This window comes from Zootoca vivipara, chromosome Z2, assembly GCF_965207765.1.
Source record: "Zootoca vivipara chromosome Z2, rZooViv2.hap1.1, whole genome shotgun sequence".
NCBI classification, from domain to species: domain Eukaryota; kingdom Metazoa; phylum Chordata; class Lepidosauria; order Squamata; family Lacertidae; genus Zootoca; species Zootoca vivipara.
In genome coordinates, this window is record NC_142585.1 from 9,546,498 (window position 1) to 9,570,406 (window position 23,909).

Genomic DNA, 23,909 nt, shown 5'->3' on the forward strand with positions numbered 1-23,909 from the left:
TCAAATGCAATTTCTGCGATGCTACCTTGTGCTTACTGATGGTTCCTGGTGGATCTGTTTTAGAGTGTGGCTTTTCTGTGAAATTGGGAGTTTGAAGACCTTTTATCCAAAGAAAGATATTTCTCAACTGTGGATTTAAAAATTTGTCTTACGGGCAAACTCATTTTACAGACTCTTTGTCTTGAGTTACACGAAACTCTAAAATAAAATAAAAACTGTTAGATGTCTTCTGCACAGTTTATGAGTTGTATCTGTTTGGTTTGTCTGGATTGCTGATCTGTTTGGTGATCTTAGCAAAGACTGTTTGTTGCATTGGGGGCTTGGGGATGGGAGGTTGAAAAAAGAAATGGGGAAGAGGGAAATGTGGCTCAAGACAGATATAATAGAGGTTACAGTATTGATATACAAGATGAAGATTTTAATTGATATGCAAGATGAAGATTTGGAAACGTAGTTTGAGTTGTAGTTTCTGTAGTTTGAGATTAAAGGTGGGTCTTGAAGACAACTTCTGTGGAAGCCCTTTATATTCTTTAACAGAAGTCTGTGAAAAGACCCCCCATCTATTTCTTCTGCATACACCGACACAATAAATATGTTTGCATCTGCTGGAAACTTTGCAATACAGTATATTTTAAAGTGATGCAGGGAGTTAAAACTCACCCTGAGATATTAATGCCAAAATGCTCTGAAATGTGTTTTGAAAATGAAAGGTTCTCATTTTCTAGCCTGCCGCTATTGGAGTTGTCTGTGCACTCGGCAACAACTTGCTTCTTTTCTGCCTGTGTGTCATGCAGCTTAGAGGCTTTACAGCTGGGGTTGCCTGCTGAAGAAATGTGCCTTCTTGTAGATGTTATGCAAGACAGGATGTGAATTAGTCTGGAGGAAGTGACACGGCCTATGGTCATAATTTAAGAAGGCATCTATCATTAAGAGTTTTGAAGGATGCAGTGTTCTGCCTAGGTACAAGCTCATGTGGGGAGGGTGGTGAACCTCCTGTCAGATACCGAGGAGAATGTTTTCAGTGCTGTTAACCTGCCTGATAGTGGGCTCTTCAAATGTAAGCTTCAACTTGCTGTCACATCACTCCAGATCAAAGTGATGTTGACAGGCAGGTTGTGATCCTGGAAGGCAGAGCTGATTAGGCATTGCTTGTTAAGAGGGAGGAGAGAAGACCTCTTTTGTTGTTTAGTGTAGTACAAATACATAAGGCAATAAAAATGTCGGCAACACTGCAGTCACTGATAAGGGATGAATAAGAAGACAGCTAAGTTTTCGAACGTATATTGTATATTATTTGGATTGCTACAAGGTTAGGCTAAGCTTGGACAAAATGTCAACTGCAGACTTGTGAGAAATGGGGATAAAAGCCAATAAGAGAGTGGAACTGAGACTTCCACCTCTCTCCAAATGCTTTGACAGCCCCTTTGCAAAACAAACCAAGCTGTGAGCCAGCCCTGGACAGAATCCTAATTTACCCATGCTATTTTTAAAGGGTAGGAACCCCCTCTCTCTTACTCACACCCACCTTGGAGTAATTGTAAAGGTAAAGGGACCCCTGACCATGAGGTCCAGTCGTGACTGACTCTGGGGTTGCAGTGCTCATCTCGTGTTATTGGCCGAGGGAGCCGGTGTACAGCTTCCTGGTCATGTGGCCTGCATGACAAAGTCACTTCTGGCGAACCAGAGCAGCTCACGGAAATGCCATTTACCTTCCCGCTGTAGTGGTACCTATTTATCTACTTGCACTTTGACGTGTTTTTGTACCCAGTCATAAAATGACTCACGACTCAGGAATTTCTCTACCTGTGTAATCCTAGAGTATCTTCAGAGGTGACTCGATCACTCATTTGCACTGGGATCTGAAACACACAGACAGTTGAGGTGCAACTGCTTCTTGTTGCCAGCATTAAAAAGAAAAGAAAAGTCAGTTAGCTCCACTCTTGAAATGACTCTTTCAGAGCAAGAGAAATATTGAGGATTAAGTGCAGGTTTATGCTTGGTTTGCACTGAAGTGGTAGAAATTAAGGTATGGTCTGCTCCTAGTCTTTTAAACAGCAGTATTTCACTCCAGCAACAACTTCAGTAATAAAGTGCTTCTTTTCACAATTATCCAATCTGCTAGCTCCTAGGTTCAATCCCTGGTGTCTCAATGTCGGGCTGGGAGAGATCCCTACTTGATATTTTGTGGAGCTACTGGCAGTCTGTGTAGACCAGGATTTTCTAAACTTGGGTCTCTAGCTGTTTTTGAACTACAATTCCCATCATCTCTGACCACTGGTCTTACTAGCTAGGGGTGATGGTTATAGTCCAAAAACAGATGAAGAACCAACTTTTGGAAACCCTGCTGTAGACAATTATGAGCTAGATATAGACCAGTAGTCTGAATGAGTATAAGACAGCTTCCTGTGTCCCTGTGTTCCTCAGCCAAATTCTCAGGGCTGTTTACAAGCTTTTAAATCAATAAAATCAATTCTGTGAAAATGGTATCAACTAGCTATATAAAGATCAGCACAAGATAAACCTACAAGCCAGCACAAAATGACAGAACACTTCACAAACTAGTTCCAGTTTATTTTGTTGTGTCCTACTTAAAGTAGGGGATTTTTTTGCTTCTAAAATAAACTATTTTTTTCCTTTTGCAAAAACACCCTCTACCTTGGCATACATACTTGTAGAAGAGCTGTAGCACCAAATTCTAAAAACTAGGGTAGCCCAGTGGACAGAGTGATGATTTTGGATTTGGGAGACTTGTGCCTATCACTCCCAGTTACTCTGAACCATTGTGTATCCAGAAAACATATTTTGAAGGGGCCAAAAAAATTCTGCTATGGTCCGTTGCAATTTGTGTGCATAATGCAGGCTTTTTCCAAACTTAGGACTCTAGCTGTTTTTGTACTACAGTTCCCATCATCCTTGACTACTGGTCCTGCTAGCTAGGGATGATGGAAGTTGTAGTCCAAAAACAGATGGAGACCCAAGTTTGGAAAAAGGTGGCATAGTGCATGCTGTTACAACACACTTATGCATTTCATTGGCCCAGTTTGTGTGCAATGCTAACGTGTGCAATGCTAAACCATGGCTAAGTGTGAATAAACAAGCATGGATACCTTGAACAAAACTCCCCCCCCCTTTACTGGTCCTTCTGTTATTGTGCTACCCAAAGCTAAGCCATGGTTTGGTGTAATGCAATCCGTGAGCCCAGGCTCGTGATTTGTCTATATACAAATACCTAAACACCTGTTGGCTTGGTAGTTAAAAGGGTATGTATCTCTTTCCCAATTGCTTATTTTCTTCCAATGCAAGATTTGGATAAGCATTACATGGAAAACCTCTAGTTGTTAAAATGACTGACAGAGGAAGCTGGTTTCTGGCCTTCCTCCTGTACAGTAAATATATTCTGGAAGGGTACCAGACAGCATTGCTCCTGAAAGCAAGCAATTGAGGGAGATATTTCTAGAATACTCCATCTGTAGCATAAGACTAATATGCAATACCTTTGTACGTATTAGAAGCTTTTCTTGCTGCAAGCAACCCAAGACAACTTTATGGGGGGGATCCTCACACCCGCTTTATAAGGCCATAGATTGTTAACAGCCAAGTGCCTGGTTGAAAAAGGATTGTTTTTGCCTGGTACCTCTGCAAAGTTGGTGCCCATCAGATTTTTTAGACTCCGACTCCTACCATGGGAGTTGCTGTTGATGGCACACGAAGGGCTCCAAATTAGCAAGGTTGGTTTAATCTGTATCAATCCAGTTTGGGGCTAAATTTTAAAAAGTTGCTCCAGATTGATAAGGAGGCTTTGAAATATATATCAATTTCTTGTTAAAAGTTTTCAACATAAAATATAATAATAATGTCTCCCATATTGTGGTGGCAGGCTTTAAGCTTTCCAGCCAGGCGTCTACCATTGGGCATGCTTGTGTGAGGGCCCTTCTGAGCTGCCCTAGCCATCTGCCTGAATCTAAGAGAATGAGGGAGGTGAGGACACTTTTATTTGACCTGCCCCAGAACTAGGTGCAACCCCCCCAAAAAAAATTAGCTGAGGAGATAGCTAGCTTGCCGTAGTTTTTAGCACCTCTGTTGGAGGTTGTTGTCAAACTGACATCTGTTCAGGGCTGCCCCAAGACACCCAGTGACTTACTGTAACAACTTCATGGTGAGTTCTAGCACCTATTTTTCTTGGGGAAAGCGCTGCATGCAGGTACTATGAGTAAAGCAACCGTGTTTCAGGATTGTATATCTGTGTAGATCAAGCCTCCCTCCAATGTGGATCCCACCAGATATTTTGGGGCTGCAATTCCCATCAGTCTCAGCCAGCACAGCCATGCTGGTTGGGGCTGATGGGGGTTGAAGTTTAAAACATCTGGAGGGCACCGGGTCGGGGAAAGTTGCTTTAGATGAACAGGCTACTGTTTTCCCGATGGCAGTTTAGCATGATATTCATGCAACCACTGCAAGTCAGCTCTCTGCCCTCTGCCAAGCAGTGTTAGCCAAGCTTGTGGGGGGACCTACTCACCAGCTCCAGATCATCAACTTTGGGAAACACAATAATGGCAAAATTCCTCTGCCATGTTGTTTGCCAAGGTTGGTTTTGGCATTTTTTTGTTTTCCCAGGGATCTAATCTGCATCAGAAGCGCAGCCTGCCTGTACTTTGTGGGACAGTTGTTTTGCTACACCATCTTTAACCCTCTGCCATTTGATGTGTGGTGAAGCCCTCCTTGCCAATGGCCAAAACAATACAGACTACCAAACTAGGATGGTTTGGTCACACCTATGAGCTTAGACTGGCATATAAGGAAATTAGAAGCATGCTGTGGCAAGCTTTAAAATGAGAATCTGTACCCATCCTTTGAAGTAGCAGAATATGAAATCTAGGACTCCCTTCATACCTATGGCAAAAAAACTATTGCAAATTTAGTATTCACACCATTTGGTTTCTTAACATGGGCATACCCAGGATTTATGTTAGGGGGCAGGCAGGACACCCACCTGTCACCATCCTCTGTCTGGCTCTGTCTAGCAGTTGTTTTAAATTACTTTTCTTTTGACCCCAAGTACTAAAGAAAACCCGTCAGTCATTTGAAAACTAGGAAGTTAAATACAAGGTTAACATCAGGGAGTACCTTTTATGTGGTTAACGAGTATATTTTGCAAAATTACAAAGAACACACCCTTTTGTCTTATTTCTTTAAAAAAAGCTAAACTAAAACGTGTGTCTGTGTGCACACACACACACACACGCATCTACTTCCTCCTTTTTCCACAATGAAGTTTTTCTGTACACACTCAGTAAGCAAAGCCCATTGAGGCGCTCCCCTGACATCCTTAACTTTAGCCAGGTCTTATTCTCTGCAAGGTGCTGAATGACTGCTCTAGGGGTACAATTGCTGACTGGCTGAGCAAGAGAGATGGCCAGTTGGACCCACCGCTGTAGTATAGTGGTACAGTACCTTGGTTTACGAACTTAATCCATTCCGGAAGTCTGTTCTTATACCAAAGTGTTCTTAAACCAAGGCGTGCTTTCCCATAGCAGCGGGGGGGGGGGCACTCAATTTACGCTTAACAGGAAGCAGAACATGTTCTGCTTCCAAGGCAAAGTTCACAAACCAAAACACTTCTGGGTTCGCAGTGTTCTTAATTCAAGTTGTTCATAAACTATGGTAAGCTGTTCTTAAACCAAGGTACCACTGTATCCTAAATTCTGTTGTTCTGCAGGGAATGGCTCACACCTTTCAATGACATGCATACCTGTAACAAAAGCAGGCACTGACTTTTACTTGATGGGGGGGCGGACAGCTGCCCCCCCCCGCCTTGATTATACCCATGTTTCTTAAGGTGGAATCTTAAAGTGCAACTAGGATGAAGGATTGTGGAATAAGATTAAATTTACATTGTGTAATGTAAGTGATCACTTTTTATTTTGTATAAGTTAAAATATAACACACACACACCCAACAGCCAGACTTTTTAGAAGGTAATCTTAATAAAGAGTATTGAGCATTTTGCAGTGCTACGTTGATTATGTTGCTCAATGAGCCTTCATGCCTCCTTTCGGAATATCGTTGAGTACAGTCTCTTCTTTTTATAAAAGTGATGGCCAGTCTTTAGATAATTTCCAAAGGCACTATCTCCCTCTTGATAAATAAGAGCATAATTTTAATACCCTTAACTCAAAGCAGCAGCATTAATAAATGATTTAATCCTGTTGGCACCTAGGTCATGCTTATTAACATGGTGGGCCACAGATAATTGCATTTTGACGAGATTGACAAGCCATCTCAAGTGGCCCTGATTGAAACGTTGTACAGTGGTACCTCTGGTTACGAACTTAATTCGTTCTGGAGGTCCGTTCTTAACCTGAAACTGTTCTTAACCTGAGGTACCACTTTAGCTAATGGGGCCTCCTGCTGCCGCTGCACCGCCGGCACGCGATTCCCGTTCTCAAAGTTCTTAACCCGAGGTAGTACTTCCGGGTTAGTGGAGTCTGTAACCCGAAGTGTTTGTAAACCGAGGTATCCCTGTATTTTGCTTTAATAATATTGTGACCCTATTGGGGTGTGTGTCTTACTTTTCTCTTGCTGGTTTCTGGTTTCCCAAATTGCTCTGTTACAGAAGTCATTCTTATCATAAAATCTATGCTATTCTAACATTTTTTGTTTAATAAATTAAGGTAATATTTACAATTCTCCCCCCCCCCCAAGTAACAACAGGTTGACTGGTATGGATTGCGGATGGCTAAAATAAATTAAGTCCTTAGCTGTCAGTTGCTGTTTTTGTGCAGGCTGGAAACACCTGTGGTTTAGGTAGCTTGAAAGATTATAGTCTGTTTAAATAGCTGAGACTGTTTTGTTTTCCTTGGTTTAAAAAGTATGCTGATTATTTCAAACGCTCTGCCTGTAAGGAATGTAAAATAGTTGAGCTGCCTCAGTATGAACTTAATATCCCTTGCTGGCTATGCTTTGCCAGCTTTGGTCCATGATTTCATTCATACCTGCTATTGTTTGAACAAAAAATTAATATCTATAGAATGGGTGGTTGGTTTGTTCACTGGGAACACAAAGCATGCTGCCATAATTAAAGGAGAACCCAGATCTTCAAAATGTGAACATATATAAACATACGTATCTATATGAATGATCTGAGTTCTCTCATAATTATGACAGCATGACAGAAAATGCTAAACATTTCTAAGAATATGTGTTATAAAAATATAGAGTTTTTTAGTATAAGAAACAAAGATAGGTCTCTGCCCTCAATCAGCTAGCAGTCCTTAGAAGCTGAGAGGGTGAAAATGAAACGAGCAGGATGAATGGGAGAAGCGATAGGAAACCAGGCCCTAATTCCATACTTAGATAATTTTTGCAGTGGAGATCAAGATGGGTGGGAGCTAAACAAGGACTTAACTGAAGGTGGTTTTGGGGAGGGAATTGTTTTAAATAGAATTTTGCCTTATGCCTGGATTTTTTGGGTAATCCTGAATTGAGCTGTCCTGATATTTATTTATTTTTAGAATATTTCACTAGTTTCCTTTGCAGGTTTAGAATTCCCTGTCAGGTTAATAAAAACGTTTTTGTCTTACAGGGACCCATTAAGAGAAAGGTAGATGATGACAGTTCTCCAACCTCTACCACCATGCCTGAGGCCAGCTTTCCAAGCGACAGTAAGAGACTCTGTCTTGATGATGTCACTCTTTCCATGGGACAAGGGGCCAATCCTGTTTCGTGCACAGATATGCAGCAGTCCCCATTCCCCACCAGCCACAGTGCATCCTCTATGGGAGTGGCAGGGCATGGAATGTTGCTTGATAACAATCACATGAGTGGTAGCAGTATAGGTTCTCCATTTCAAGTGCCACCTAACAATGAGGTAGCACAGAAGGGGCCATTAGGTGGCCATTTTGATGAGAAAGGGGGCAGCATGCATGGTGTGGACCAGGAGCTGCAAGATCTGCTGGAGGAGCTGACGAAACTGCCCGATCCTTCTCCCAACGAGTTGGACCTTGACAACATCTTGGAGAAAGATCCCCTCAGTGGCCCATGCCACCCGCAGCCGCCCGTCAGCAGCACTCCAAAGGCCTCTCCGCAGACCCCGCAATTCGACAGCCATGTGCCCAACAAAGACTTCTCGCAGGGGTCTCCTCAAATGAGACCCTCGTCAGCTGGCGCAAGCTACCTGGTTCCGAACCAAAGCAAGAACATTGGTTCACCGGTTTCTTCAAACAACGCGCCAAACAAGAGCCAGGCTCAGTCTATGCTCCAAGGAGCTATGCCCAGCATGCCTGGCACTAACTGGCATGCGCAGCAGCTAAAGCAACTGGCTGCAAGCAAGCAAGGCCCAACTGCTAAGCCTCAAGCTTCCAGTTGGCCTGCTATGTCGTCACAAGGCCTCTCTCCTCCTTATCAACAGGGATCCTCCCCTCACCACCAGCCGTTCAGCCCTCAGAATGTCATGGTGTCTGGCATGAGCTCTAGCAGTGTGCCAGGGAGCAGCATTCAGAGTCCTCAGAACTCCCTGCTCTCCAGCATAACATCTGGTAACAACCCGCCCAGCGGTCCATCTCCTCCTTACGGTTCCGAGAAGCTTTCCAGCCCGGTTCTCAACCAGCAGCCATTCAGCCCGCCAAATCCTATCCTGACCAACATATCCGGCGGCAGCATCAAAAGCCCGCAGAACAGCCTGGTGACCACAAATACCAGGCCCTCCCCACCATACAGGCCAGAGAAGTTGTCGAGCCCTGCCCTGCACCAGCAGCCCTTTAGCCCTCAGGGCACCATGATGCCAAGCACCGCCTCTACAAGCAGCTCAGCCAGCATGCAGGGCGCTCTCTACAAACCCATGTCAGCAACCCAGGCCAAAAACATGGGCATGATGATGCAGCAGCCCTCCAACAACATGCAGCCGAGCTTGATGAACGAAAGCGACCTGGGCAGCCAAGACCAATTCTCCTTCAATAACACCAAGCCGCTGTCCCATTTCAGCTCTGAGCCTGCAGCTCCTCAGAAGATGCCGTCTTTGCCAGCAGGCTCTAGGCAAACGCTCCTGCACTATCTGCAGTCGCCGGGGCCGGTGCCCCCACCGCCACCACAAGCTGCACCCCCTCAACAGCCCCAGCAAGTTAACAGCAGCCAAGTCATGCAGCAGCAGCTGCAACAAATGATGCACCCGGCTCCGGTTCAGCGGCGTGTGCAGCCATCTCCAACACAACCTCGACAGGTAAAAACGTCTTATGCTTTTTGTTCTGCGCGCCTATGCCATATGCCCTTAACTACCTGTGGTGGACCTGTTAGTATGTTCTTTGCTTCTACCCTGTGTTACGTGGATGCCTGCTGTATAACTGTGCATTTCTGACTGCATCCACCCTGCAAGGATGCCCTGACCCAGGATGGGGGTGCTGTATATCTCTCTGTGTGTGCGCATGCGTGCGTGCACATTTAAATTGATGGGGTCTTTTGGAGAGCGGGGGCTATGTTGCTGTCCATTTCTCTATTATTATTATTTTAAGTTAATTTCTTAACATTTATGAAATTTTATTTTATTTAAACCACCTGCGTTAGTGCGTCTGATTGTTAACCAGAAGGTTGGTGGTTCAAGCCCACCCAGGGGCGGCAGGGGGCGGCATTGCAGGGGCAGGGGCATAGGAAGAGGGGGGGCGATAGGGGCGCTGCGCCCCAGCAGTGCGATCCCAAGGGTGCCACCGTGGCTGCCCCCCGCCCGCGCTGGGCGCCCCGCTCTGCGGGTGGTGCAACGTGCGCCCAGAATGCACGCCAGCCCCGCCCCCGCCTGCTCTCCACCACTGTGCATGGGGTTGGATCGGGGTCTCTTCCCACTCTACAATTCTATGATTCTATTCAATGTAGTGCAGCGGGCCAGGTGGGGAGTGGGGAGGGGACAATTAAAAATATAAAGGGCTAAATATAAAGGACTACGAGGATTCATGCTGTTTATCACAGCATCATTTATTTTTCTTTAAATATATGGATTGCTGGGTTGGAGGTCAGGTGGGTCCATGATGACAGGTGCCCATTGCATTGTGTGTTACCTTAAAACACAACAATTTTCTACAACACAATGGCACTCATTCTCCATCAAATGTGTTTCTCATCACAGCAGCAGCAGACTCATACCCCTTTTATTCCCATATTCATGACTGTGCTATGATCTAATTTGGATTAAAATGCAAAGCTGCTCGTATTCAAGGTAGAATTACATATAAAGCATGGGACTGGGTGGGGGGAAGGCAAGAGCTGCATTACTTTACCCGATTCATATGCATCGAGCCTAAAGAGTCCAGGGTCTAAAATTGTCCAGCTGCACCCAGCCCATTATAGAAGACGAATTTCATAAAACTAAACAGTGTGTTGACTTGGCAGACTTCCTCGGGGAAAGCATTAATCAGTTTTGGGTGTGTCTTGGAGACAACTTTGTCCTGCAAGCAGCCAGGCTCTACTTTTCAAAAAAAAGGTTGGGTGGGTGGGCTGAAGCAACTATCCTGAGTCGCTGGAGGGTGGTGACACATTGTTGTTAAAGGAAAGAAAGAAAGAAAGAAAGAAAGAAAGAAAGAAAGAAAGAAAGAAAGAGAGAGAGAGAGAGAGAAAGAAAGAAAGAAAGAAAGAAAGAAAGAAAGAGGCAGAGTCTGGTGCTGCTAGGCTCCTATCCAGATGTGGTTATGTAGGAGGGCTTTTTTCAAGACAAAAGAAGATGTGGGACCCTGGAAAACAATTCAGCATTGGATCCCACAACTTGTATATAGTTGTGATATGCTGTGAGTTCTCCTATGGTTGAAGCCAAGTTTCAATTTTATGTTCCTTATATGAGCTTCATGGTGTTGTGAAGCCAAATGAGCCCCGCAGATGATGTTTTGAATAGGAGCAAGCAGGACTTGAAATACTTGATGCAGCCATTCTTCCAGAATGACCTTTGGGGGCGTGCAGCGCAAATAACCTTATTTGCCTGTTCTGCAAGGGACCTGGTTGCACATAGAGCAATAAAACAAAAGGATTGCCACAGGCAGGTTAGCTTCTTGGGAGTTATCTTACAAGGAGCTTTCTGAACAAAATTAAAAAATCCTTCCAATAGCACCTTAGAGACCAACTAGGTTTGTCTTAGGTATAAGCTTTCATGTGCATGCACACTTCTTCAGATCTGAAGTATCTGAAGATGTGTGCATGCACACGAAAGCTCATACCAATGACAAACTTAGCTGGTCTCTAAGGTGCTGCTGGAAGGATTTTTTAATTTTGTTTCTTCCCATTGTAGTTTGTCTATCTGCATAGATCAGCTGAGGAATGGGGCAGGGGGGCTGTAGTGTGCTTTGATGTGTGGGGTGTTTGAGCCATGCAACATGTGTGCTGTCCTTTGTAGCAAACGCACTCTCTCTAATACAAGAGAGAGAGAGAACTCTCAGCTTCTGGAGCACTTGTACTCATGCCTGCTACAGTGATTTTAAAAAATTTTAAATAAAAAAACACACCCTCTTCTCCATGGGTCTTTATTTCTCCCGGACTATTTCCCCCTGTTTAAGTTTGTGCTTGAAACTACCTAACTGGGAATCTTCTGTGCTGATGAGCTATAAGAATCCAAGCCTATTGTGACAATAAACATGAGCAAAGACAATTTCACATTTTCAAATCGGCTAGGTAAGCTCATGACGCCTGACTGGTTTTACTAGGGAAGACTTATAACATTAATTATGTACTAAACGACAGCTCTGCTCTAGATTTTATATAGCTTGTTAAGCTGCTTCTGAATAACAAGTGAGTGGAGGATCAGGGCATTTATTTTTAAGAGCTTAATGGCTTTTATCACAAAACGTGGATTCTGAGTGCAAACCTTGGAACAGCCCGTGGAGACATAAATGGATTATCACAATTCTGGTATTGCTCAAAAAGTTCTCTTTCATATTGCAGTGTGTCTGTTTCTCATGGGCTAAGGGTAAAAGCATCAATTGATTAATAGGATGGAATAATCAACTAAATAATCACAAGTCTATGATGTAGATTTTTAAACAGAGTTTATTTTAAGATGAATGACCCTTGGTGCAACCGTGTTCAAAGCTTGTAACCTGATTGTGAAACACAAACACCACACTCTGCCTAAGAGTCTTGATTCTCGCAATGCTGTTTGAGGGGGGTTCTCAAAACTAGGTATGATCTTTCTACCTGGTTTGATCTAAGAAACATGGTATCTGAATTAAATATTTTTTTTAACAAAACAAAACACTGATGCAGTAATTAAATTCAGTTCATTTGTGATTTGAGAGCAAGATGAGAGTTTCTTTAGGTTTTAGATCGTACCTTCATAGCTGGGTCATCACAGGGCTTTTTCAGGTGGAACTCACCAGAACTCAGTTCTGGCACCTCTCAGGTGGGCGCCATTGCCATTATAAGAGAACAAGGTAGGCATTCATGGTGAGTTGTGGCACATTTTTTTTTCTAGAAAATAAATAGCACTGGGTCATCATTGACTTTGTTTTCATAGTCTTCCAAGCCTATTAAAGGAGTACACACACTTCATGTCCGTGGCTTGGCCCACTTTCGTAATGTGAATTCACTCACTGCTTCTCCAGAAAACAAAAGTGGGAAAGCTATGGGGAATTTCAGTTGACTTGACTGAGTCTGATCCTCCTTGAAGGAGAAGAATGGGGAGTTTGCCATCCTTTTACACAAAGTATTTATGTAAAGCATTTTTAACCACACTCCTCAGCCAAAAGCTCCCAGAGTAGCTTACATATGATCAATAAAAACAAGATGGTTCTGCCCACAAGCTTACAGTCTACAAACCACAACAGGAAAAGGGGATAAGAAGGCAAATGAGGGGGAGAAGCAAACTGGAGCATCAGTTCTTAAAGTTAAATAGTAGTCCTTATGATGCCCAATGGAAAGGAGACAGTTCAGGCAGAGGAGGAAGCAAATGGAGCTGGTCTCTTAAGCTGATGGAATGGCCCATTCCCATATCTCCCTTGCCTACAGCTTGATTGAATGTCAGGCAACAGCCAAGGGAAGGAAGGCCCAGCTGAGCTGACCTTTCATCAGAGCCATCGCAGTGGCCCTGTTTAACCACCTCTCTCTGTTGAATTGTCAAGGCAGGAGTCAGGAGCAAGTCAGCAATAACTCACAAGGTGTCACTGAAGTTAACTCTTTGTTCAAAGAAACCAAAACAGTGCAGGGCTAGTGATCACAGCAACATTTCCCAGTAGGTCTTACCCCAATGAGGCAGTTGCAAGGACTGAATGTCCCCACCTTCCAACTGCTCTCTAAGGTTCCTCCTTCCCCAGCAGCCTAAAGCTCCTTTGCCTGGTCTTCATTTCTCTGTGTGTTCTAGGAGACCAGGGGGGAGAGAAGCTGGTCACAGCATGAGGGGGAGGCTCCTTGGCTTCTTCAGCTGCCTGCTTCTACTCTGCCACCTGCCCCCCTCTTCTCCTGCCTCTGAGTCTGAACCACTCTCTGGCCCAGCCTCTCCCTGCTCACCAAACCCTGTTGCCTCTTCAGCTTCCAACACTACCTCCACCCAGTCTTTTCCCACTTCTCCCTCTGGCCACTCATGATCTTCCCACCACCCTGGCTCTGAGCCACCTTCTCCTGGGAGTTCCCTTGGGGGTTCCCCAGCTGGTTCCTCCCACCACTTCTCTGCATCCAGCCAGTCCATGACATGAAGGAACAGTGGAAACTAGTTTGGTACAGTGGTACTTCAACAGCACAACCTTTTATCACAATGGAGACACTCTGAGGAAGTGTTAGTACTGATCTATGCAATATAGTCCTTTTTTCAGACCTTCTGAAAGTGTGTAGAATGGAGGCTTTGTGACCAAAGAACCCATTGATATATGGAGGTTGGGGTCCATAGACCCAGTTTCAGTATCCTTCCTCCTCTTTGTGTTGATTCTACTCACATTTTCGGAACATATAAAAGAGTGATTGCAGGGGATGCTGAGGCTGTGGCCCTTCAGATGTTGTTGGACTACAGTTCCCATCAGCCCCAGCCAGTATAGCCAATGGTCAAGGATGATGTGGGTTGCAGCTCAAGAACATCTGGAAAGCTACAGGTTCCTCATCCTTGACTTACAGTCTGGAATCATTCTACAGTCTTCGGGAGGCAACACCCTCCAACTAGTGGAAGGTGAAATAAACAGGGAACAATTTTTTTTTTAATTTGCAGAGTGTAAGAAGGATAGAAAGAAAGTTGTGGAAGTAGTGATGACCCCGTGGTACAACTTGCATGGAGGTGAAGCGCTTTCCTTTGGGATATATGATGCACTATTATGCAGCTCACTTCCCAAAATATAGTGCTTATTTACTTGCATCTAAAACAAATATTCTGGAGACACCATAAATCTGTCTGGTGCATTCTCTCTCATTGAAAGGCAGCAAAACTTTCTGTTACTACCCATTGGTTTCTCACACTTGAGGAAGTGAATAAAACTTTGTCATTACTTACATGGATAACCTGCCCTTCTTCCAAGAGTGGGCAAAGTATACCATCAACACCACGTGATTTCATCTGAGAGATAATGACCTGGTTTGCACTTCACTTTCAGACACAGTTAAGCTTAACCGTGATTTAGAAGTCAACACACAGCATAAAGGGCTAAAATCATGGTGACTTTGTGTTGTCCCCCCGCCCCCGCTCATGTTGCGCTTCTACAAGCTAAGTCATGTTGCGCTTCTACAAGCTAAGTCATGATTTGGCTTAGTGTTCTTATGTATTTTGTTCTTTTTTAATACTGCAATTTTATGTTGTGAGCCACCCTGAGATCTACAGATGTAGGGCAGCATACAAATTTTATTAATAATAATAATAATAATAATAATAGCAAAGGATTGTCCTTGGGTTTTGAAGAAACAACAACCATAATTCTAAGCCAAATCATGCCTTATCTTCCCTGTAGTGAAGAAGAGGCTGGGGAGAGGAGCAAAACAGCCACGATTTTATACCTGGGCACTATTAGCGCAATGTGCCTTCATCTTTAAACCTTCAAACCACAATTAAATATAGCTCTGGTTAAATGTGACTTGTGAACCAGCCATTGACTGGCCGAGGGTGAGCCTCATGGCCAAGTGCGGACTTGGATTCTGAGTTTCTTTCATCCTTGTCACCACTTTGCCACAGTGGCTAGAGCAGTCACATCCAACTCCCAAGAGACTGTGATCTACTCACAGTATAAAAAGGCTGGCTGTGATCTACCCATTTTCATTGCCAGGAGTTGCTGAGCTTTTGGAAGGGGAGGGTTGGCTAAAGGCAATCACTAAACTTCATGCCGTGAGATCTACCTGGAACCCCCGTGATCTACCAGTAGATCGCAATCTACCTGTTGGACATGCCTGGGCTAGAGCATACCACTAGACAAGTGGCAATTTTTAGATCGCCTAATAAAATGCACAGCTAGAGTTAGCATCTGGTAAAGAGAAGTCATTTGGTGAGGCAGGAGGCCACTTCTACGTGGTTGGGATTAACCATTGATGCACTTTCCTGTTTGCCAGTTCTGTAGGAGCCCTGAAGTGTTGTACAGTAGTGTTGCTTTTTCAAAGCTCCCTCTGTTCTCTTCTGCACATGCATTTTGCAAATGTGGCTTAGATTGTCTTACTTCTAGCCTCCCTTCTTCTCCCCTTGCTCCTCCTTGAAGCAAGAAGTGAAGCCTTGTGGAGGAAAGAATGTAGCTACCGGTAGTAGCCAGTAGGGGAAAAAGAACAATATGCATAAAACGGGACATTTGTAGCAGGCCAAAGAAGGTGGAGAAAGGAGCAGCTTCTCTCTCTCTCTCTCTCTCTCTCTCTCTCTCTCTCTCTCTCTGTGTGTGTGTGTGTGTGTGTGTGTGTGTTTTCATACTTACTTCCTTGCTTGCTTTTGTGGCTTTTAAAGCACATTTTAAAGGGATGAGTTTGCATTCCAAAGAGTAACCTTCTTGAGGCTATATGTGCTTTTTTTTTGTTTTTTTTTGTTCTTAACACCCTTATCTTTGATCTCTGATTCTCTGTAGCCCAGCCAGACAGTTCATAAAACCCCAGATTGCCTGGACAATTGGTAGGTCTGATAATGCCTAATCTTTTCTCATCTGATGCTCAGCGTCTTTATTGTTACGAATTGACAGGTATTGATTTGGCCACTGAAGGTTTGCATCATGATAGTGGAAAGCTGAGCCCTGGAGGATATATTTTGTGTTAATGCAGCCATTTGAGTGAAATGATGTTCAAAAGAAACGGTGTGTTTGTGTGGGAGAAAATCAGAACAGTAGTTCACTCTACAAATACTTTGCACTTCATAACATTGGGGTAGGTAGCGGGTCCTTCAGATGCTGTTGGACTACAATTCTCATCATCCCTGACCATTGGCCATGTTGGCTCAGGCTGATGGGAATTGGAGGCCACCTGCACCTGGAGCATTGCAGGTGTAGCTCGTTTCTGGTGTAGCCATTCTTGATCCATGAACACTGGTCAGACAGGAATCTAGGATCCTATTCAGTTGATGTGTAACACTTTAGTTAGTTAAAATCCTTTGGGAAAATGTATTCTGTGAGATCTATTTCACGCATTACATTTTTTTAAAAAAAGTTAATACCAAATAAAGTTCACAGCTAAGTTCATAAAGTTGTGTGAATGCAGCATGCAATGTGTTTGAAGATGTGAGATCTCCTTGATAGAGAGCTGCAGCTCCTTTGCTGAGTGCACACCAGGGCAAACTTGGGTATACCTAAAGACACAGCCGTAGAAGTAAAACCGGTGTGTGTGTGTGTGTGTGTGTGTGTGTGTGTGTGTCACTGATTTATGCATGATGGGTGAAAACACGCAATGTGAATTTGGCTCATTACTGATCCATCAACACCAAAGTGGATACTTGCCCTTTGTTGCTCATTCTGTGGGGTTTTTTTTAAAATTTTTGTTGAAATGTTTCTCTCCCCCCCACTCCCTTTAACATCACAGAGGAAGGGAGAAACCTATATTTGATTTCAAAGCCTCCTAGTAGTGATAGCACAATGGCTGAAGATTAGCCTTGGAAGGGGGTGGGAAGCTTTTGAAGCGAAAGCAGAAAGCTCTTCAGCTAATTAAGTGCCTTTTGAGTCCACAAATAAAAGATGTTGGTGATGAAATGGAATTATAGGAAGCAGTAAGTCTGATCCAAGAGTATGCCCTGTCCACAGATGTGAAAATGTTGTCTTGAATGGTAATTTCTACTCAGTTTCTGCAACTGAAACTGTTGCAGAGGGCTTATGCCACATCCATCTGTTCACTTTTTGCCAGATTTCAAAAGGGGCCCTTCATGAGGTATCCATGAAAAACATATTCTGCAAAAGCAATAGCCAGATGCAGTGTGAATGGTATAAATCAGAATCCAATGTGGATTCCTATTTTTAATAGTTTTATAAGCGAGGGTTTTTTTTTTTTGGTTGCCTTGCAAGCAAGAAGAGGACCAGTTCAGAAGAGTCTTAGACATGTGGGTATACCCTGTTTCCCCTATTTTAAGACGTAGTCATAAAATAAGCCATAGCAGGATGTTTAAGCATTCAAGGAATATAAGCCATACCCCGAAAATAAGACATAGTGATAGGTGTAGCAGCCGGCCGGCCAAGGCAGGAGGAGGAGGGGAAAAAAATAAGACATCCCCTGAAAATAAGCCATAGTGGGGGGGGGGGGTTGGAGGAAAAATAAATATAAGACAGTGTCTTATTTTCAGAGAAACACGGTACATATGGTTTTCGACACCTTTTGGACTGGGCACCTTTTGGACTGGTTTAGGAGACAGAAATGCAAGCCTACTTTCTTACACAATCTTTTCCTTTCCTTTTTTCCTAACTGCAAAATGATTTAATGCTATAATAATAATAATAATAATAATAATAATAATAATAATAATATATTTATACTCCACCCATCTGATTGGGTTTCCCCAGCCACTGTGGGTGGTCTCCCAACAGAATATTAAAAACATGATCAAACATCAAACATTAAAAACTTCCCGATACAGGGTTGCCTTCAGATGTCTTCTGAAAGTCAGATACCGTAGTTGTTTATTTCCTTGACATCTGGTGGGAGGGGGTTCCACAGGGCAGGTGCCACAACCAAGAAGGCCCTCTGCCTGGTTCCCCGTAACTTAGCTTCTTGCAGTGAGGGAACTGCCAGAAGGCTCTTGGCACTGGACCTCTGAATGATGGGGGTGGAGATGCTTGGTATTTGCCACCTCCCACCGCAGTGTAAACTGAAGTAGTAGAGTATTGACTCCAGTTTGGGGTGGGGAGAGGTCTCTTCTAAGAGAGAGTCAGGTTGAGGCCCCTAAGCTGTGTTGTGTATTAAAGTAATAGCACAGCCAAGTATGTATTGTAATACTGTACAGTATAGAGTTTATTGTATCACAGAGTTTATTGTATCACAGAGTTTATTTGAATGTACAAGTTCCAGCGGGAACTTCTATCATTTGCTGGTTCATGGTGCAGGATTTGCATCTTCTGCCGGATTGGTTTCCGCGGGAGGGAATCTGTGCCATTGGTTCCCGCCAAAATGTATCTTTTCCCTGCTAGTCCTCTGTTATTATATAAGCCCCAGTTTTCCCCATTCCTGTGTTTTCTGGCTCTTACCAGTTCTTTGAAGTTCTTTGAAGTAAAGAGATGTTGTACCAGATCCTCGCCTCCAGAGGCATTCATAATGAGTTTTAGCAAGTGCCTTCGTGTCCAGAAAGGGCACCCTGGACTGGGGGAATAGTTGTTCCTTGTTCCATGTCGGAAAGTAAAATAGTTAAATCCCAAGCTGAATCCAGAAGCTGTGAGGGGAAGGGTGCTGAAACTGAGGACTGAATGCCAAATTAAAAACAAATTAGCAATTCATTATTTGTTTAAGAAATTGATATAATGTAAACCTCACAGGGCGGCTTACATAGATATTGGAAAACAATAAGCATTGATCGAAATGAATAATAAAAGCAGCAAAGACAAGACAGAAGGCTGGGGGGAAGTTTGCTGGAAACTTTTTCTCCCCCCCCCCGCCCCCTTTCAGGGCAAAATGCTGATTAGGTAGTCCAGTAGTGGCAGTTTGGGAAGGCAAAGGTCAGTGGATAATTGCAATGGATCCCTATGTGAGAGATGAAGGTGTGAAGCTGGTTCTCATTTATGTCTTGTCTAAAAATTAACTTTTGCAAGGAGTGTGGGTGTGTAGAGCTAGGTGCACTGGTGCTGTGGGTGGGTGTCCCCCCCTCCATTTCCCCCTTTTTCTTTTAATAGAACAAGATGCACCCATTTGAACAACAGTTTCCAGGAAGCTGTATAATGGCCTCCTTCCCAATATTTTATTACATGTGCTTTCTTTTAAAATTATTTTTCTTTAAAGAGAGCTCCAGTTTGGAGCACACTGGTGCATCTTACTCCTCAGTCCAGGCGCAAAGACATCTGAAAGCCAAAACGGCTTTCTACAAAACAATTTAAAATTTTCACTCAAGTTCGGAAATAGTGAGAGGGTGGGAAAGCATGTTGCGAGCAGCAGAACGGCTCGGTGGAGGTGCAGAAGACCAGAAGGCAAGGTTAGCGCTAACCCTGGTTGGTTGCTGTAATAATTCTGGGTCAAAAAGCAAACTAGAGGAATGGCTTGAAACAACATGAGTCTTAAGAGCTTCTAGGACAAAACTTGTCCTGCCAATTTAATGCCTTTACATCACGTGACCTTAGGGCAACTCCTCAAATTACTGACTTCTAAAAACTATGGGGGAAATCTCTAAATAATAAACTCTTATCATTGCCGTTGCTGCTAATCCTGGTTAAATTCCCAAGCATACAACAAAACAGTCCCCCCCCCCAATTTATTCACTTATCTATAGGCTACTCCATAACAAATTTTTACTCAGGGTGGCTCTGTTTCGTGATGATAGCATTCATCTTTCCAACCAAGGAAACATCATTCACAAAAAGCATTAGGAATTGGTTGCTGCAGCGAGGGTATTGGCAGCGAGCCTCTTTGGCTCAGGTGGCAGTTAGGCATTGGAATATGTATTGGTCTTGTACAGGCATCCCCAAACTTTGGCCCTCCAGATGTTTTGGACTACAGTTCCCATCTTCTCCGACTACTGGTCCTGTTAGCTAGGGATCATGGGAGTTGTAGGCCAAAACATCTGGAGGGCCGCAGTTTGGGGGTGCCTGGCAGGGGCGTAGCCAGGATCAAAACTAGGGGGGGGGCAAGCCATGGTCGTTCAGGGGCGGGGCCAAGGCATGGGAGGGGAGGGGCCACGAAGTAGGAATGTGGGCGGGGCTACAGGGCCAGCGGGCCCAATGACATCGTGGCGGCGGCGGCAGCGGCCACCTTGTGCTTCTGGGGCTGGCAGCGTTGGCAGCTACCTGGCTTGGCTGGAGAGGACGGGAGGGTTGGGCAGGCGAGAGGGGGTGGCAGGGCAGGCGAGGGCGAGGCAAGGCACGGCCGCAGCCACGACGGCTCTGAGGCGTTGCCGCATATCAGCATAATATTTCAACCATGTCGTGGGTTCAAGCCCCACCTTAGGAAAAAATTCCTGCATTGCAGGGGATTGGACTGGATGACCCTTGTGGTCCCTTCAGACTACAATTCTATGATTCTATTGATATATTACCATAGCATATGCATCATTCTGCTTTCTTGAATTGTCCTACTCCTAAACATAGCAGCCAACTCCTAGAGGCCTAGGTGCCTCTCCCCCCCCCCAATTACTGGTAAATACCGTATTTGAAAGAGTCATCCCCCCATGTTGATGGGCTTTCTATGTGGGGCTTATCTGCCCCCCCCCAGTATTTTATTAAGGATGGAAGAGGGAGGGAAGGAAGGAAGAAATAGAGAGAGGGATAACTCATATTTGTGGGTGCCTCTGGGTGACGCTGTGATGCTGGAACTCTGCAGCAAGAGGAAGATGCCGGTACGCCTGTACAGGAGCCTTGTAAGCAGCTTTCTCTCTGCTTGATTTACAGCAGGCACGTCCAACAGGTAGATTGTGATCTACCAGTAGATCACTGGATGTCTGTGGTAGATCACTGGTAGGTCACTGGCACCCCTAAAAAAAGCTCACCCAAAATTTTCCTCCTCCCTAAAAAAAGTTGAACTATGACCTGAAGCCCTAAACAAAAATGGGCCTCCCTTCCTCCTAAAAGAAGCTCAACAAGTTTGACCTAAACCCAAAAAAACAGGGCTTCCCTTCCTTAAAAAAACTCAACAGCTTTGACCTGAACCCCCCCAAAGGGGGTAGATCACTCCCAGTTTTAAACTCTGAGAGTAGATCAGAGTCTCTTGGGAGGTGGCCACCCCTGATTTACAGTATACAGATGCAGGAGGAGGGGCAGACTGGAACACCACTGCTTTTTATAAACATCACTGTGTCTGTCAAAGCTACAGCCCCCCCTTTCTTATTCACTCCCTTTTAGCCTTGCAGAGCCACCTTAGTCAAATTGAATCCTCTGCACCCTCATTAAATCATCAATAGAACTCTTAATGCGATTCCTGAATGCTCATTAACAACTTCCACTGAAGAACAATAGGGTGAAGTGGTCAACTATCAAAACTTGCCTGGAGATATCTGCTCCATTGTCTTAACTGCTTAACTACTGGTAGCCACTTTGCTTTATTTATTTGATGTGTTTTTGTTACAGCTGTCCCCCCCCCCCCCAGCAAGCGGAGACTTAGCTGATCTTGCTAAAGCAAAGCCCTTTCCACTTCAGTTTTTGAAGGGGAAAAGTGCTGGTTATGGTCTGTAAAATACATTAATTTTTTGCTTCTAGGGGGGGGGCAGCTGCCCCCTCCTGCCCCCCTGTCTACGCCCATGGTGCCTGGTCTTGTGTGTTTGAGGACTGGTTGTGGCCATCATCCAACCCTCCTCTTTTAGGGGTATCCCGTTAAAGGGATCCAGCGGTTGTGGATGCCATCCGATGCCCTGCTGGTGGCTAGGGACATGGCATGGCCCCCGGTTACATCAGGGGAAGCTTCCAGTTGTATTTGCATCAACAGGCTCCTCCCACTGGCTGTTAACCGTATATGACTCCCCACTGAGTGGGGTGGAGTCATGCTTGCTCGTGTGTCCAATGCCTAAACCAATACCTCTCACTTGTTCTAACCAATAAAGTTGTGGCCTTATTTTACCCATTAACCCAAATTCATGTGTCACTGTGTCTTTTATTTCTCGCGGGGGGCGGGTCCTCGAATCGCAAGATCTCTTCTCCTTGAAAAGGAGAGACGTTGCGAGCGGGAGCCGCTTCCCACACTAAGCAGGGGGGCATGTTTTCGGCCCCCTGCTCCAGCCTATCCCTGCTGCTGCGCCGAGCCTCTCAGCTGGCCAATAGGCCTTATTTTACCCATTAACCTAAATTCATGTGTCACTGTGTCTTTTATTTCTCATGGGGGGCAGGTCCTCGAATCGCAATGCTCCTGAGGGTTACACCATATGACTGTGAACACAAACTGTAGTTTGCAAACCAGTCCTACAATGGGTTCACAGCCTGGTTATACAGTCAGCCCTGGTTTAGATGACTTGTCTTCAGCTGGACGCACTACCAGTTGATGGCCTGATCTAAGGTTAGTCACAACAGCAGTGGTAAAGGTAAAGGGACCCCTGACCATTAGGTCCAGTCGCGGACGACTCTGGGGTTGCGGTGCTCATCTCACTTTACTGGCCGAGGGAGCTGGCGTACAGCTTCCGGGTCATGTGGCCAGCATGACTAAGCCACTTCTGGCGAACCTGAGCAGCGCCCAGAAATGCTGTTTACCTTCCCACTGTAGCGGTACCTATTTATCTACTTGCACTTTGATGTGCTTTCGGGGTGCTAGGTTGGTAGGAGCTGGGACCGAGCAACGGGAGCTCACCCCGTCGTGGGGATTCTGATCGGCAAGCCCTAGGCTCTGTGGTTTAACCCGCAGCGCCACCTGCGCCCCTTGTCTTCAACTGGACGCACTACCAGTTTGATGGCCTGATCTAAGGTTAATCACAACAGCAGTGCTACTACCATAGAAATGTGTGCTTTTAAAAAAAAGTAAGAAAAGGGTTCTTCAGTGCATGGTCGGTTTAAAGGCAGGTCCAAGACCTGAAAGGGTTAAAGACTACTGGACTGAACATTTTAGCTGTGGATAAGAAAAGCATTATTCAGTATAATGTCAGAATATGGCTGTTTTAATGGTTGTTATCTCACCACTTTCTAGTAGCATAACTATTTGGTTCAAAAACGAAATCCTGAAAACTCCAATAAATATAAAATGCTAAGTGATTCTGCTTTCGTGTGAATTCAGTAGGAAAGAGAAGCCACGGAAATTACAGGAGTTTTGTTTTTTCATTCTTGTGTTCTTGTTTTCTGTTTCTTTTTTCTTTTTAAATGGCGTTAGAAGTTTCCATTTCCCTCAGAAAACTTTCTTAGTAAAGTGAACTAAATTTCTCTCTTTCTCTCCCTCTCTCTCCTGTCTGGGCATTTTTGGAGAAATTTCAGCATATGGGTGGGGAAAACAAAGAAGTGTCTGTGAACAGGAACTGGCATTGTCTCTCTCTCTGAATAGGGAGGGAAGACTGAACTAACTTCATTTGGTTCTCTTGCACATCTGCAACTCTAGAAACAGAGGGATGATTCATGGTTTGCCTACAACACAAGAGCAAGCAAAACACTGTAAATTAACAGCTATTCTGAATTTGTGTCGAAAATACACTCTAGGAACAAAATAATATCCCATAATAATTGAAAATGAGATTATTATTTTTTAAAGATAATGAGCCATAAGCACAAATCAGCAACAATACTTTCAGAACTAACCACAATGAAATTTGAAGCAGAGCACACTTTCAAATCAGTTTTCACTCCTTCTCACCAGGGACAGATCCACTAACTTGCCCTGTTTATTTGTCAGCTTTATTTCTCTTCCCTAGACAAATATTCCATCTCCCTGATGAAATGAATGTCCCTGGTTTTTTTTGGGGGGGGGGTATCATCTTGTTTCAGAAT

The 23,909-nt window shown here is 44.4% G+C and overlaps 1 protein-coding gene across 2 annotated transcripts in view; it reads left to right on the forward strand.

Moving 5' to 3' along the window:
• Positions 1-23,909, forward strand: part of MAMLD1 (mastermind like domain containing 1) — a 126,581-nt gene that overhangs the window by 66,625 nt on the left and 36,047 nt on the right. For both annotated transcript variants that reach the window (XM_035113251.3, XM_035113252.3), the window contains exon 2: positions 7,583-9,214. In XM_035113251.3, the coding sequence (XP_034969142.3) occupies positions 7,583-9,214 (1,632 nt within the window). The remainder of the gene's footprint in view (positions 1-7,582; positions 9,215-23,909) is intronic.